This window comes from Sturnira hondurensis, unplaced genomic scaffold, assembly GCF_014824575.4.
Source record: "Sturnira hondurensis isolate 20B ecotype Veracruz unplaced genomic scaffold, ASM1482457v3 Scaffold0000256, whole genome shotgun sequence".
Lineage (NCBI taxonomy): Eukaryota > Metazoa > Chordata > Mammalia > Chiroptera > Phyllostomidae > Sturnira > Sturnira hondurensis.
The window spans coordinates 2724178-2739566 of record NW_028072887.1 but is presented as its reverse complement, the minus strand read 5'-3'; the positions used below and the strand labels follow the sequence as shown (position 1 = coordinate 2739566).

Below are 15389 nucleotides of genomic sequence, written 5' to 3'. Positions count from 1 at the left end.
AAAAAAAGTAAATGAACTTTTTGGCCAATCCAGTAGTTTGGAAGCAGAGAGAACAGAAAGGTCAACAAAGGAAAAGAAAGCTTAGACATAGAGGAATAGAGTACACGACAAAAGTCACATGCTAAATCGGTGGGAAAGATGGATTATTCTTTCCCACCTTTAAATGGTGGTAGGTTAGATCTCAAGGATGTCAGCCACAGGCATGGGACAGAAGCCAGAGCCTTCCTGGTATACCAGATTTAAATGTATAAAAACAAAACCAGGAGAATACAAGAACAGAACTGTGAATTTTTTAAAATTATTTTTTGAAGTGGGAAAGGCATACATAAGCAAAATTTAAGAGATCCAGAGGCCATAAAGAAAAACACCGATAAATATGACCACATAAATATTGTGGCAAAAATTACCATCAATATAGTCATAAGATACACAGGCAAAAATATTTACATCATATGATAGACAAAGGGCTGATTTTCTTAATATACATGGAACTCTTATAAATCAGTAAGAAAAAAAGGGAAAACACAAAATAAAAACTGGCAAAGAACATGTAGTTCTCAGATGTGCATAAAAATGACCAATAATATTAAAAAATGCTCACAACTTCATTTGTGATCAACACCATGCATAAAAAATGCAAACAATTTTTCATCTATCATGTTGCTAAAGATAAAAAGGTATAATACAATGCTGGCAAGGATGTGGTGAGAGTGTAAATTCACTGCACCTTACCAGGAGGTAATCTGGAAGCATTTTTTATAATCCAAACTGCAAACACCCTTTTGCAGGGTAAGTTACACAAACCTAGAGGTAAGAAAACCTCTTATGGATTTCTTACCTCTTAAACCTGTTTTCACACCTAGAAAGATACTTCACAAAGACATTCACTGTAGCAATGTTTGTAGTAGAAAAGCAAAAACACTATAATAACCAATGAATGGCATCAGAGAATGGATAATAAATTAGGGTACATTTATCAAGAAAAATGCTATTCAAGAAACAGCCACGAGTGGAAAACGTATTTGAACAAATAATAAAGGAGAACTTCCCCAGTCTGGCAAAGGAAATAGACTTCCAGGAAATCCAGGAAGCTCAGAGAGTGCCAAAGAAGTTGGACCCAAGAAGGAACACACCAAGGCACATCATAATTACATTAGCCAAGACCAAAATGAAGGAGAGAATCCTAGAAGCAGCAAGGGATAAGGGGACAGTCACCTACAAAGGAGTACCCATCAGACTGTCAGCGGATTTCTCAAAAGAGACCTTACAGGCAAGAAGGGGCTGGAAAGAAGTATTCCAAGTCATGAAATCCAAAGACCTACAGCCAAGATTGCTTTATCCAGCAAAACTTTCATTTAGAATGGAAGGACAGATAAAGTGCTTCTCAGATAAGGTCAAGTTCAAGGAGTTCATCATCACCAAGCCCTTATTATATGAAATGCTAAAGGGACTTATATAAGAAAAAGAAGATGAAAAAGATGAACAGTGAAAGGACAGCAAACACACAGTTATTAACAACCACACCTAAAACAAAAGCAAACCAAGAAGACAGCTAGATCAGGAGTGGAACCATAGAAATGAAGAACACATGGAGGGTTAGAAACAGGGGGGTGGGAGGGGGAGAAGAGGGGAGAAGGCACAGAAAATAGCATAGATGGTAGGCAGAAAATAGATAGGGGGGAGGGCGAGAATAGTGGGGGAAATATAGAATCCAAAGAACTTGAGACACGTGGTTATAAACTAAGGGGGGGAGAATGGTGGGGGAGGGAGGGTGTGGGTGGAGGGGATTGAAGGGGGGGAATAGAACAACTGTAATGGTATAATCAATAAAATATATTAAAAAAAAAAAGAAAAATGCTATTCAGCCATTAATAAGATGAAACAGCTATGTGCTGATAGGGAAAGATCTTCAAGACTATAAGTAAAAAGCATGATGCAGAGTAGTATATATAATATGATCCCATTTATTTAAAATATAAAGGTTACATATTTGATTATACATAAAAATTTTCTGAAGATTACAAAAGAAACTGTTAATAGATTAAGGTTACTTTGGGGGAGTAAAATTGGAGGTTAAGATGCAAAGGGGGGATTTCATTTTCATTTTATAGCCTCCTATACTTGAGTTTTTCCTTACCATGTTTACTTTTTAAAATATAAAACTGAGGAGGGATCCTCCTACTCAAAGATTGTGAACCATTCTTTTACATACATTTTTCTGAGATCTATATCTGATTTTTTTCCCAAGGCAAACTGACTTGAGGTACCACAAGTTTTTGCAGATATATTTTTAATAGTTATTAGTAGGGTCACACCCATCTGACAAGTTTTATTTGTTTGTTTTTAAATCACATTATCACTGTATTTTTAAAGATGACAAACCTTCCCTGAAATGGGATGACTGCTGGATTTCTTTTTTCAAGCTTACTTTTTAAATTATGGAAGTAATATGACCATTGCAGAAAATTGAGAAAACATTTAAGGGTGCAAAAAACCTATACGGGTGCTAAAATCACATATAACCACTCTTACCACTGTTAATGTTTGGAATTTTCTCTTTTTTTTTGCATTATGATAATGCATAGTAATGTCTGCATTTAAAATGTGTTTACAAAGCTAAAATCATACTGTATCCCAGCTTCCTATCCTGATTTATAAATATATTGTCAAATTAGTGTTGTACCATTCTTCCTCATCAAGTTATTTCCACACAAAGCATTGTTACTTTCTAGTTATCAGGTAAAATAAATATAACAATGAATATACTTGTATCTAAACTTTTTCTGCATTTATGATTGTTCCTTAAAAATAATAATGGGATCGAAGAGTATGAAATATTTGTTTCTGATGTTTTTCAAAAAGATTATACCAGTTAATACTTCAACCACCAGTGCAGCTTGTCTCATTGTTTCCTTGCCAACAATTACTATTACCATTTTAAAATGTTATTGTTACTTCATAAGTGATAAAAAGAAGGTCTGCTGAGAAAACTTTCTCTCCCATTAGAAAATAGAGTTCTTTTGTGTGTTCACTCAAGAGTAGTATCTTCCCATCTAAAAGTAGGTTAAAAGAGGAACTGTCAAGCTAACCCCCCTTTTCAAACATTATTAGTTTAGTAGACTTCACTACCAAAAACACGGAGAAAGTAGCATGTAAGTCAGATTAAGGCATGTCTTTATTCCATTCTTCTTGTCCTACACTACAAATACTTCAGGTCTTTGAAATGTGATTACTGACAGCAAAACTTCAGTATAAAGGTAAGAAGACTAGCTGTATATCAGCTGTTTTTCTGCATCTAATGAGAAAACTGTAATATTATGCAAAGTGCAAACACATGACCTCAACATAGCCCTGTGAAACAAAAAGATGCTAGGATTACAAAACTTAAAGCAAAAATAAGATCATTCCAATTTCTTTGAAAAGATTTTTTTATTCAGTGTTTAAGATTAAAAACTACAAGATTTTGCTTGCAGCTGATGAGTGGAAAGAGGGGGAAAAACATAAATTATCCTTTGATTGGATAGTTAAAATGCTTTGACTCAAGAGTCAAATTACTCAGTGATATACCAGTTTGTGTGGGCTTACGAATCCAGAAGCAAAACAGCTCTAAACAAAACTTACCATCTGAGAACACAGGGCTAATGGGTATATGAAATACTGAGTAAAAAACTGATAAAGGGAGGTTGTGGCAGATTTGATTCTTTTAGGCTTCTAGCAGTTAGTTACCATATGCAAGAACATAACAGTGAATTATCTTATCTTTTGACTTGTCTGAGTTAAACGACTTTAACCCACTAAGCAGGAATTAAAGAGACCCTTTATAGATTGGTTAGAAAACATAAAGTAGTCCCACTTCTCTCCAGTAGAATTTTAGTTGAATTAAATCATAAGAGAAACAATGATTATTGCACATAATGTACTTGTCACACTACATTTGTTGTGTAGAATTTCCATTCCAAGTGTTGTTTTCATCTTCACCATCATCTTGAGTCCTCAATCTATATATCTTCCCCTCCTTTTTAAAGTCTTCCCCCCGTTTCTCCAACACTCTTTTTCTGACGGGTTCCCTGATATAAAAAAAGAGAGAGAAAAGAGAAGATGACATCAAATGAAAACAGCAGTAATACAAAGCTGTTTCCTTTACAATTCTATTAGTATAAGCAACTAGTTTTTAAGGAAAGTTCATGAAAGATAATTATATCTACTATGATGATACTAGACTTTATATGTTTTTGGCAGTTTAACTTCACCTGTTCTCCAAAACCAACCAGCCAAATCACATTTCCCATTTCCAAAGCTCCATTCATAGCCTCATTTACAGAAATGGTCAATTGGCAATTTTTAACCCTTTTAAAATGTTCAACAATTTATTCACACAATTAAGAACAAACAGGACGTCATCTGAAAATGGAAAACTGGTGAAATTTAAGATAATTCACTGTCCAGTGCTAGAGGGAAAGAGAGAGCAAAAAGGAAAACCAACAGTGGGACACAAAATTTTACCTCAGAGGTACATTCATGCCATCCTTTGTTCTAACCCAGTCCTGTTCCTTTACTTGAAAATGTTTTAAAAAGCCACACAGCAAACTATCTGACATTACACTAATTCAATATTAAGTGCTTCCACCCAGTGCTCAGTAAGTCTAAAATTCAGCACTAACAAGATGTAGTTTGAAGGCTGTTCTAAAACTAGAAAAGAATTTCCCTCTGTCCCCACTGGAGTAATGGACTATGATGGCTATAATTGGTCTTCCTGCCTAATAGTTAAGAAAGAAATAAGATACAAGCTAAGTCAGCCCAATTACAATATTTACATAAGACTAGGATCTCCTTACTAATGGAAGACAGGCAAGAATATTCACTATTTACCACACAGGATCAGAGTGATGATTTGCTATAATATCTATTAACAGCCTAAAAAGGTGCTTAGTAATACTAGGTATACATTATAATAAATTGTGCTATTATTAGAAAGGGGTAAAATCTCAGCTTCTACAGAATATTTTCAAATATGCAAAATCTTAACAGAGGTATGAGCTAAAATCATTAGTGTTGTCTATTAATTGATTAGTATTTCCATTCTAACCTTGACCATCTGCAAAAAAAGGTAGATCTCATGGTAAAGGGACTAATCCAAATAATTCTCTGAAGGATGCACCATTTTCAAGTGAATATCTAGTGTCCTCAGTTTGGTTCTTCTCTAAATGACCGAGAGAAGACAGTCAGCCAGCAGATCAAGAGCCACTAGGGTTAAAATTCTCTACAGCAGAATCCCTCTAAAGAAATTATGCAAGATGACTGAGAAATTAATGGAATGAAGTATCTTGATAGACACTCACATGGCTAGTAAGAAAAAAATACTGCTATTCAGACCTGGAAAAAAATCAGTTTTTACAGTTGTAGGAAGAAGAGACTTCAATACATGGAATAATAAATCCAGCAGAGGTAAAGTAGGTTTCAGATGGCTGAGAAACCCAGGTAAGTGAGCTTCCCTGGAGAGACGATATAAGAAATCTTCGAAACACTGGGATGTCTCCCCACCCACATAGAAAGAAGGCAAAGTATCTTTAAACGAAATTTTCCTGTGGGGGCATTAGCAACGTTTTGAAAATGGAGAAAACACAGATACCTTTTTTCTGAATTGCTAGAGGATGCAAGGTTTGAGGATTCCGATGATGCTGCTCTCACTGAGGTCTGTGCAGGAGGAGGACTGCTAAATAAGAAGTTGCTGATCAATCTCCAGATGGCAAGGAATGGGTAAAGTACTGTCCCCAACAATGTCCAAAAGTCTCCACTGGAAGAATGTACCATGGATGTAGTTGGTCTACCTGCCTAAAAATTAAGAAAAAAACCTAAATAAAGACCATTAACAGTTCAATCACATTCTATTCAAGGTTCTAGGTGAATCTTTTATCTGAAAAAATAAATTCCTAACAATTTTAGTTTACTGCAAGAAGTAAAAGTACTAACTCTGAGGTTTTTGAAGTGTATATAAATTTCTGGGAACTCCTGCTTTTTAAAGGAGTAATTACAACACAGAACCCAGAAGGTACTTTTTGGTAAAATGAATCAACTATTTTTAAGAGAACTAAACTTTTGTACTAAAATTAGTAACTTTGACAAGTTATTCTTGATTATTTAAAAAAAGGGGGGGAAATTTTCAAACCTCAGTGAATGCAACTAATCCTGATGGTTGGAGGGCTGTTTTAGGTGCGGGGCTATAGCTCAAGAGCAGGGAAAACTACCCGAACCCAGACACAGAAGAGAGCCCCAGCTCTTCTCTCAGCTCTGGCATGTAAGGTGGCACCTTGGCAGAGTCGGTTAAGCTTTCTGAGCCTCTTTTCCTTATCGGGGATTAAAATATTGTTGTAAAGATCAAATGGGAGTAATATGTTAAAATTAATGATATTTTTGTTAATATGTTTTCTAAAAACTTGGTAAACAGTAGAGTAGTGCACATATAAAAACACTAAGTCTACAGATTAGATGCTCTGCATTTCTTATTTTTTTCTCCTACCATTTCTTATCCATAAAAACAGGCCAAGAAAAATGCTGAAAATTAAACTAGTGCTTCATTAGCAATAAAAATATAAAAAGCACAGGATAATCTAGGATAATTTACAGGATAAATTGATCTAACATTTTTGGATAAGTGGATTTTAATTATCCACTATATACCTTTCACCTTACCTTCCTCTAACTGTAAGAAACAATCAAAGATAGAACAAACAGGACTGTAAGAACAGAAAACAATATAGAAATATGTACATACTGGCAACAGTACCACTGAAGCACTTGGGGCAAGTTCCAAATCCAATAATTTCTTTTTATAATCTTCTTTAGTGAATTCTCTCCTGGGAAACATGGTTGCTAATGAAAAATTACCGTAAGTGTTGCCAACAGTCTGTAAATAACAGGAAGTTTAGAAACATCACAACAGTGCCTTTTTATAGTAAGATACTACATATTTAGATGCATGTAATGACTGATTTAATTAAAACTGCCTTGATTTTAAAAGTCCATTTAAATGTATACTAAAAAAAGATTTATAAAAATTTGGTGTAGCTAAAAGCTGTCAAATCGAAATAGTATTTAAAAGCTTTTATATCCCAGGCAGGTAGCTCAGACAGTTAAGAGAATCATCCTGAGGTACCAAGGTTGTGAGTTTGCTTCTGGTCAGGGCACATACAAGAATAAACCGATGAATGCATAAATAAGTGGAACAACAAATCAATGTTTTTTCTCTCTCCTTTCTCCTCTAAAGTCAGTAAATTAAAAATTTTTAATAAATGTTAAGTAATTTTAAAATTTTAATGTATTTTATTGATTATGCCATTACAGTTATCCCATTCCCCCCTTCACTCCCCTCCACCCTGTATACCCCTCCCCCTTTCATTCATGTCCATGTGTCACAAGTTCTTTAGATTCTACATTTCCCATAGTATTCCTGCCTTCCCCCCCATCTATTTTCTACCTACCATCTATGCTACTTATTCTCTGTACCTTCTCCTCCCTTCTCCTCCCACTCCCCTGTTGCTGACCCTCCATGTGATCTCCATTTCTATGTTTCCGCTCCCAATCTAGCTGTCCTCTTAGTTTGCTTTTGTTTTAGGTGTTGTTGTTAATAACTGTGAGTTTGTTGTCCTTCCACTGTTCATATTTTTTATCTTCTTTTTCTTAGATAAGTCCCTTTAATATTTCATATAATAAGGGCTTGGTGATGATGAACTCCTTGAATTTGACCTTATCTGAGAAGCACTTTATCTGCCCTTCCATTCTAAATGAAAGCTTTGCTGGATAGAGCAATCTTGGCTGTAGGTCCTTTGGATTTCATGACTTGGAATACTTCTTTCCAGCCCCTTCTTGCCTGGAAGGTCTCTTTTAAGAAACCAGCTGACAGTCTGATGGGAACTCCTTTGTAGGTGACTGTCCCCTTATTTCTTGCTGCCTCTAGGATTCCTTCCTTCATTTTAATCTTGGCTAATGTAATTATGATGTGCCTTGGTGAGTTCCTTCTTGGGTCCAACTTCTTTGGGACTCTCTGAGCTTCCTAGATTTCCTGGAAGTCTTATTTCCTTTGCCAGACTGGGGAAGTTCTCCTTTATTATTTGTTCAAATCAGTTTTCCGCTCGTGGCCGTTCCTCTTCCCCTTCTGGTATCCCTATAATTCGGATGTTGGAACGTTTAAAGATGTCCTGGAGGTTCCTAGTCCTCTCCTCATTTTTTTGAATTCTTGTTTCTTCCTTCTTTTCTGTTTGGTTGTTTCTTTCTTCCTTCTAGTCCACTCCCTTGATTTGAGTCCCAGTTTCCCTTCCATCACTATTGGTTTCCTGTGCATTTCCCTTCATTTCAATCAGTTTAGCCTTCATATGTTCCTCTAATTTATGGCTAAAATCAACCAATTCTGTGAGCATCCTGATCACTAGTGTTTTGAACTGTGCATCTGAAAGGTTGGCTATATTTCTTGGTCACTTAAAATTATAGGCTGGGGCTCTGAACTGTTCTTGAGTCATAATGTTTGGTCTGTTCGCACCTGTTATGTATGAGGGGTGGAGCCTTAGGTGTTCACCAGGGCCAGGTGACCCAGTTGCTGGGTTGTGAAGCTGTAGGTGGGGGAGGGGTCAGAGGGGAAAAAAACATGGCGCTTTGCTCCACTCTGCTCTCTCTCAGATTTCTGTCCCCTCTGTGGCTTCCCACAAGCAAACTGGGCCCTTCTGGTGCTGGTTTCCAGGTGTGTGGGCCTGTGTACTCTCCAGGACCCTGTGGGTCTCTCCAACGAACTCTCTGTGGGCCTGGGAGCCTCTCCTGGTCCCTTGACCCCGAGAAAGTCTTTCCAGTTGGTGCTTTCAGGCTCTAATTCCGGTCGCTGGGGCCCTAGCCTGGGCGGTCTGTCTCACTGTTCACTCCTTCGCTTAGTTTATCGGTCTGGCTGAGTGGTTTGTTGTTATCAGACTTCCGTACAGTTCAATTTTCACTGTTTTGGCTGCGTTTTTGTTTCTAAAACTTAGCTATCTTTAAATTTAGTTGTGGGAGGGGGCAGAGTGTTTCCACCTATGCCTCCATCTTGGCCGGAAGTCTAAGTAAATTTTATAAATGACCATAAAATAGCAAGAATATAGTTCCTAAAATTATATGAACCGAATAAAAATGAACAATTAGGTACTTCTTTCAAGTATGGCTGCAGTTGGCCATGAGGGTTTTCATTATCCTTTATAAACGTACATTAATATCTCACAAATATGTCTGGATTATAAGTATTCCCTATTTAAAATCTGGAATAGACCAAACTTGCCCTCATATATACATCAGGAGCTTTTACCTCTTCTCTCATAGAATAAATGGTCCATAATCAATCCACACCATACATATAAACCCAGACCCAGGGCATTATACTCAGCTGCATCAGAGTCACTCTCACAATTTTAAGTCCCCTGCATTTGTAATGTCTTCGACAACTTTATCTAGAAGATTCCAAAGAAAAACACTAACACTTTTGCTTTTTTTCTCTGGGTCATAGCATGTATACCTCTCATTGTTTTTGCTCTACCATAAGAACATATACAAATACTCCTGGTCGGTGTAGCTCAGTGGATTGAGCGCGGACCTGCGAACTACACAATCGCGGTTCGATTCCCAGTCAGGGCACATGCCTGGGTTGGAGGCCAGTTCCCAGCACAGGACACACGAGAGGCAACCATACATTGATATTTCTCTCCCTCTCTCCTTCCCCTTCCCCTCTAAAGATAAATAAATAAAATCTTTAAAAAAAAAGAGGACATACAAATACAAAATTAGACCATTCTACTGGAGAGAAGTTGTAACAGGACTGATGTAATCAAAGCTCTTTTTCCTCTGATGTGGCCCCCCCTTTTCACTTACCCATGGCAGGAGCAGTAAGACTCAGACAAGGGGCGCCCCTTCTTGGGAGGCCCCAGGTGGGGCTCCAAAGCAAAAGAAGAATGAAAGTGGCTATTGGCTTGGTTCGACTATACAGCTTAAGGAAAGAGTTCTGAAAATCAATTTTTTTTTTAGATTTTATTTATTTATCTTTGGAGGGGAAGGGAAAGAGGGAGAAGGAGAGAAATATCAATGTATGGTTGCCTCTCGTGAATCCCCTGCTGGGAACTGGCCTGCAACCCAGGCATGTGCCCTGACTGGGAATTGAACCTCGATCGTGTGGTTCACAGGCCTGCGCTCAATCCGCTGAACTACATCAGCCAGGGCTGAAAATCAATTTTTATATTGTCCAGCCCAGCTCAGCAATGGAGGAAGGCAGACAGCAAGTATCAATCTTTGGGGACCCAAAAGTAAGGTAGCACATTAAATACAAAGAAGAGATCTAGTGGAAAGATCTGGACTCTAATTTCAACACTGAAGTGATTATACAAGACAAATACTGGTATAGATAGTGAGTCTAGAACATATGATGCCTAGAATACATTCTGAATAAGAAATCAATCAGAAAATAAAAATTAGTTGAAAGTTACTCGTATCTTATTTTCTAAGATATCAAATTTCACACCCATATAGATTTTGGAGTAAGGCCACAATTCTGGAAGTAAGTTCCTGAAGATGATACTTGTTGCCAAATGAAGATTACTGGTCTTTAGGCTTGGACAACCAGCAGATGGTGGGAAAACGGCCAGCCCAAAGTATTCTAAGCAATCTGCAGAAAATGTGAAAAGGACCAAGAAATACTTCATCCTTTTAACTGACAACTCCCTCAGATTAGACCTTTGAAAAATCATTTGATTTTCATTCATCCAGCTGAGTATACGAAGCAGTCAAGTTTCCCGTACCACATCAGCAAATTCCTACTTTTTGCATGACCAGCAGATAAGCTATTCCCATGTGGGACTAAGAGATAACGGAAGCTCAACACCCAGTATTGTCCTGTGCCTTCCTCCTAGGAACAAATTATGGTTTATTCACATTCTTCAAATTCTGTTTAAAAATCTTCCCTTCCTACATTTTCATAACCTTTACTTAATTTACCTTTACTACAACTCAAGGCAAATTTACCTGTGCAGCAAACTGCCTTGCCTCTTCTAGAGGAGCATCAGAAGGGAACTGATTTGTAAAGGAAGAACCATCAGGAAGACGGAACTGAATTCTTGCAACAGTGCTATGAAAAAATGAAAATTTAAGTCAGCATCTTTACATATTCTCAAATAATATCAAAAGTTAGAGAAAATGAAAGTGGATATGTGCAGTGAACTGTAAGAACAGGAAACAATACAGACAAGTTTTTTTCACAATGTACACTAAGTCTTTTCCACAATGTCAGATCTTTTTGTTTGTATTAAGGTCAGCGTTACTAAGCTATAATTCATGTAACATAAAATTTGCCTTCTTAAAGCATAAGATTCAGTCATTTTTAATATAGTCAAAGTTGTAAATCATCACCAACATCTAATTCCAGAACATTGTTATCACCTCCAAAGAAACCCCAAACCTATTAGCATTCCTCTCTTACCTAATTCCAGCAACCACACAATCTACTTTCTGAATCTACAAGTTTGCCTACTTTGGGCATTTAATATAATGGAATGACTTTATATGACCAGTGACTATAAAAGCCAGTGACTTTTGGTAACTGGCTTCTTTCTATGCCGTTGTGTTTTCAAAGTCCATCCATGTTGTAGCATGTGTACGTCATTATTTTTTATTGCTGCATAACATTTCACTGTATGGGCTATACAATTTTGTTTACCCATTCTTCAGTTGATGAATATTGATTTGTATTATTATACCACACTTTGGCTATAATGAAAAATGCTACTATAAGTATTCAAGTTCAAGTTTTTGTGTGGACATGTATTTTCAATTCTCTTGGGTATACAACTAAAAGTATAAGTGCTAAAGTATATAGTTAACTCTATGTTTAAATCTTGAGGAACTGCCAAGTTTTTTTTCCAAAGTGAATGCATCATTTTATAATCCCTTCGACAATGTGGAAAGGTTCCAAATTCTCCAAACACATGCCAATACCTGTTACCCTCTTTTTAAATGTAGGCATCCTAGAGGGTAAAAAATTGTATCTCATTGTGGTGTTGATTTGAATTCTCTAATGAATGGTGATGTTGAGCATTTGTTCATGTGTTTATTGGCCATCTGTCTATCCCCTCTGGAGAAATGTCTATTCAAATCCTTTCCCCATATTTAAATCGAGTTGTTTGCTTTTTATTGTGAGCTATAAAACTTTCTTTTATATTCTAAGTACAAGTCCCTTAGATATATATGGTTTGCAAATACTTTCTCCAATTCTGTGAGTTATCTTTTCACTTTACTTTTACTTTGACTTTGTTAAAATTTACGTCTTAACCCTGGCTGGCATGGTTCAGTGGACTGAGCACCGATCTGCAAACCAAAGGGTCACCAATTCAATTCCCAGTCAAGGCATATGCTTAGATTGTGGGCCAGGTCCCCAGCAGGGGGAGCACAGGAGGCAACCACACATTGATGTTTCTCTCTTCCTCTTTCTCCTCCCTTCCCCTCTAAAATAAATAAATAAAATCTTTAAATACAAAACAATGTATTTCTTAAATTATAGCTGACATACAATATTAGCTTCAGATTTACAACACAATTAGATATTTATATACCTTATGAAATTATCACTACAATAAGACTAGTAACCATCTGTCACCATCCACAATAATGGTATTATTGACTATGTTCTCAATACTGTATAATGTACACAGTGTACATTACATGCCATGACTATGACTTACTCTTTTTTTAAGTCTATCTTATTGTTATGCTAAGATAGTTGTCCCAATTTTTTCTCTCCTTTATTTCCCTCTGCCCTGCACCACCCCACCATCAAACATTCCATACACCCCCTTAGTTCACGTCCATGTAAGTTCTTTGGCCTCTCCATTTTTTATACTATTCTTAACTATTCTAATAGTATTCTATACCATTCTTAACCCTATTTTGTGCCTACCAATTATGTTTCTTAATCCCTGTACCTTTTGCCCCAATCTCCTCCTGCTTCCCTGCTGATAACCCTCCATGTGATCTCCATTTCTGTAATCCTGTTCCTGTTTCCTTAGTTTGATTTTTTTTTCAGGTACACTTACTGAGTTGTATGTAAGTTTGTTGTCATTTTACTGTGTATAGTTTTTATCTTTATTCCCTAGATAAGTCTCTTTAACAATTCATATAATAATGCCTTGGTGATGATGAACTCCTTTAACTTGACCTTTTCTGGGAAAACACTTTATCTGCCCTTCCATTTTATTTTTTTTTTAAAGATTTTATTTATTTGTCTTTTAGAGAGGAAGGGAAGGAGAGAAGGAGAGAAATATCAATGTATGGTTGCTTCTTGTGAGTCCCCTGCTGGGAACTGGCCTGCAACCCAGGCATGTGGCCTGACTGGGAATCGAACAGCAATTGTGTGGTTCGCAGGCCCGCGCTCAATACACTGAGCAACACCAGCCAGGCCTCTGTCCTTCCATTTTAAATGATAGCTTTGCTGGATAGAGCAATCTTGGATGGAGGTTCTTGCCTTTCAGGACTTGGAATACTTCTTTCCAGCTCCTTCTTGCTTATAAAGTTTGAGAAATCAGCTGAAAGTCTTATGGGAACTCCTTTGTAGGTAACTGTATCTCTTTTCATCTTGCTCCTTTTAAGATTCTCTTCTTCCCTTTAATCTTGGATAACTTAATTATGATGTGTCTTGGTGTGTTTCTTCTTGGATCCAACTTCTTTGGTACTGAGTGTCCTGGACTTGCATGTCTAATTACTTTGCCAGATTGGGAAAGTCTTCCTTCATTATTTTTTAAAATAAGTTTCCAATTTCTTGTTCTTCCTCCTCTTCTTCTGGCACCCCTATGATTCGGATGTTGGAATGTTTAAAGTCATCCCGGAGATTCCTCAGCTTCTCAATTTTTTAAAATTCTTGTTTCTTCATTCTGTCCCTGTTGGATGTTTATTTCTTCCTTTTGTTCCAAATCATTGATATGAGTCCCAGCTGCCTTCCCTTCACTGTTGGTTCCCTCATTATTATCTTTTATTTCACTTTGTACAGCCTTCATTTCTTCTTTTGTTTTGTGACTGAACTCAATCATTTCTGTGAGCATTCTGATTGCCAGTGTTTTGAACTCTGCATTTGATAGGCTGGGTATTTCCTCATTGCTTAGATTTTTTTTTCTGAAGTTTTGATCTGTTCTTTCATTTGAGCCACATTTCTTTGTCTCAGCATACCTGTTACATTGTAAGGCACAGGGCCCCACGTATTCATTCGCAAGGGAGGGGCAAACCACTTCATTGCGTAGTGGCCCTATATATGGGGGAGGGGTCAGAGAGGGAACAATACTGCTTGCTTGGCTCTTGCCCCACTTTCCATCACTTCCCTTGCTTCCCACAAGCAGACTGTGCCCTTTCAGGTGCTGATTCCCGGGTGGGTGGGTTTGTGCATGTTTTAGGACCACACAGGTCCTAGACTCTCCTGTGAGGCTAGGAGTTTCTCCCTCCACTGCATGGGTTTTTATAGCCAGGGGTTTTAAGGATTTAGTTTCCTGCACTGGAACCCTGGGTTGCATGGCCTGTCTCACTCTCCAATTGTTCCTACTGGCTTATCCACTTGCATGTGTGTGAAATCCCAATGGACAGCAGCTGCTTTGCCTAGTCTGGTCTGCCTCTTTGCTGCAAGTCCTTTCCGCCCTGGCTTTCTGTTTCTGCCCTCCTACTGGTCTGGATGAATATTTCTTCTTTAACTCCTTGGTTGTTAGACTTCCATGCAGTTTGATTTGCTTGAAGTTCTGGTTGTTTCTTGTTTTTAAATTTGTTGTTGCCCTTCTTTTGGTTGTGTGCAGAAGCAAACCATTTCTACCTACACCTCCACCTTGGCCGGAACCTACATAATCACCCCCATGACTTATTTTATAACTGGTAGTATGTATGTACTTCTTAGTCTCCTTCACCTTTTTTGTCCTACACCCCCATTTCTGATGATTTTGTGCTTTTTAAGTCCAAAACTTTTTAATTTTGATGAAGTCTTTAATTTTGATGAAGTCCTTAATTTTGATTTTGTGCTTTTGAAGTCCAACTTATCTATTGTTTTCTTTTGTTGCTTCTGCTTTTGATGTCATGTCTAAGAATCCACTGCCTATTCCAAGATCCTAAGATTTTCTAATTTTGTTTCTAAGATTTTAAACTTTAACTTTTATACTTTGGTAAATGATCCATTCTGAGTGTCTTTGGTGTGAGCTAAGTGTCTATCTTTCCCCACTGGTCCTGGCAGCCTTTTCATAAAATCAACCAATCATAAATGCATAGGTTTATTTCTAGAGATTCAATTCTATTACGTGGTCCATTCTTATGACAATTCCACATTGTCTTGGTTACTGAAGCTTTGTTGTAAGTTCTAAAGTCAGAAAAGC

At 37.3% G+C, this 15389-nt stretch overlaps 1 protein-coding gene across 1 annotated transcript in view; it reads right to left on the bottom strand.

Moving 5' to 3' along the window:
* Positions 1–2350: 2350 nt before the first annotated feature.
* Positions 2351–15389, bottom strand: part of UBXN4 (UBX domain protein 4) — a 43985-nt gene continuing 30946 nt past the window's right edge. The window contains exons 10-13 of the mRNA XM_037027913.1: positions 11023–11125; positions 6773–6904; positions 5630–5832; positions 2351–4067 (exon numbers count right to left, since the gene is read on the bottom strand). Of these exons, the coding sequence (XP_036883808.1) occupies positions 3929–4067; positions 5630–5832; positions 6773–6904; positions 11023–11125 (577 nt within the window). The 3' untranslated portion in view covers positions 2351–3928. The remainder of the gene's footprint in view (positions 4068–5629; positions 5833–6772; positions 6905–11022; positions 11126–15389) is intronic.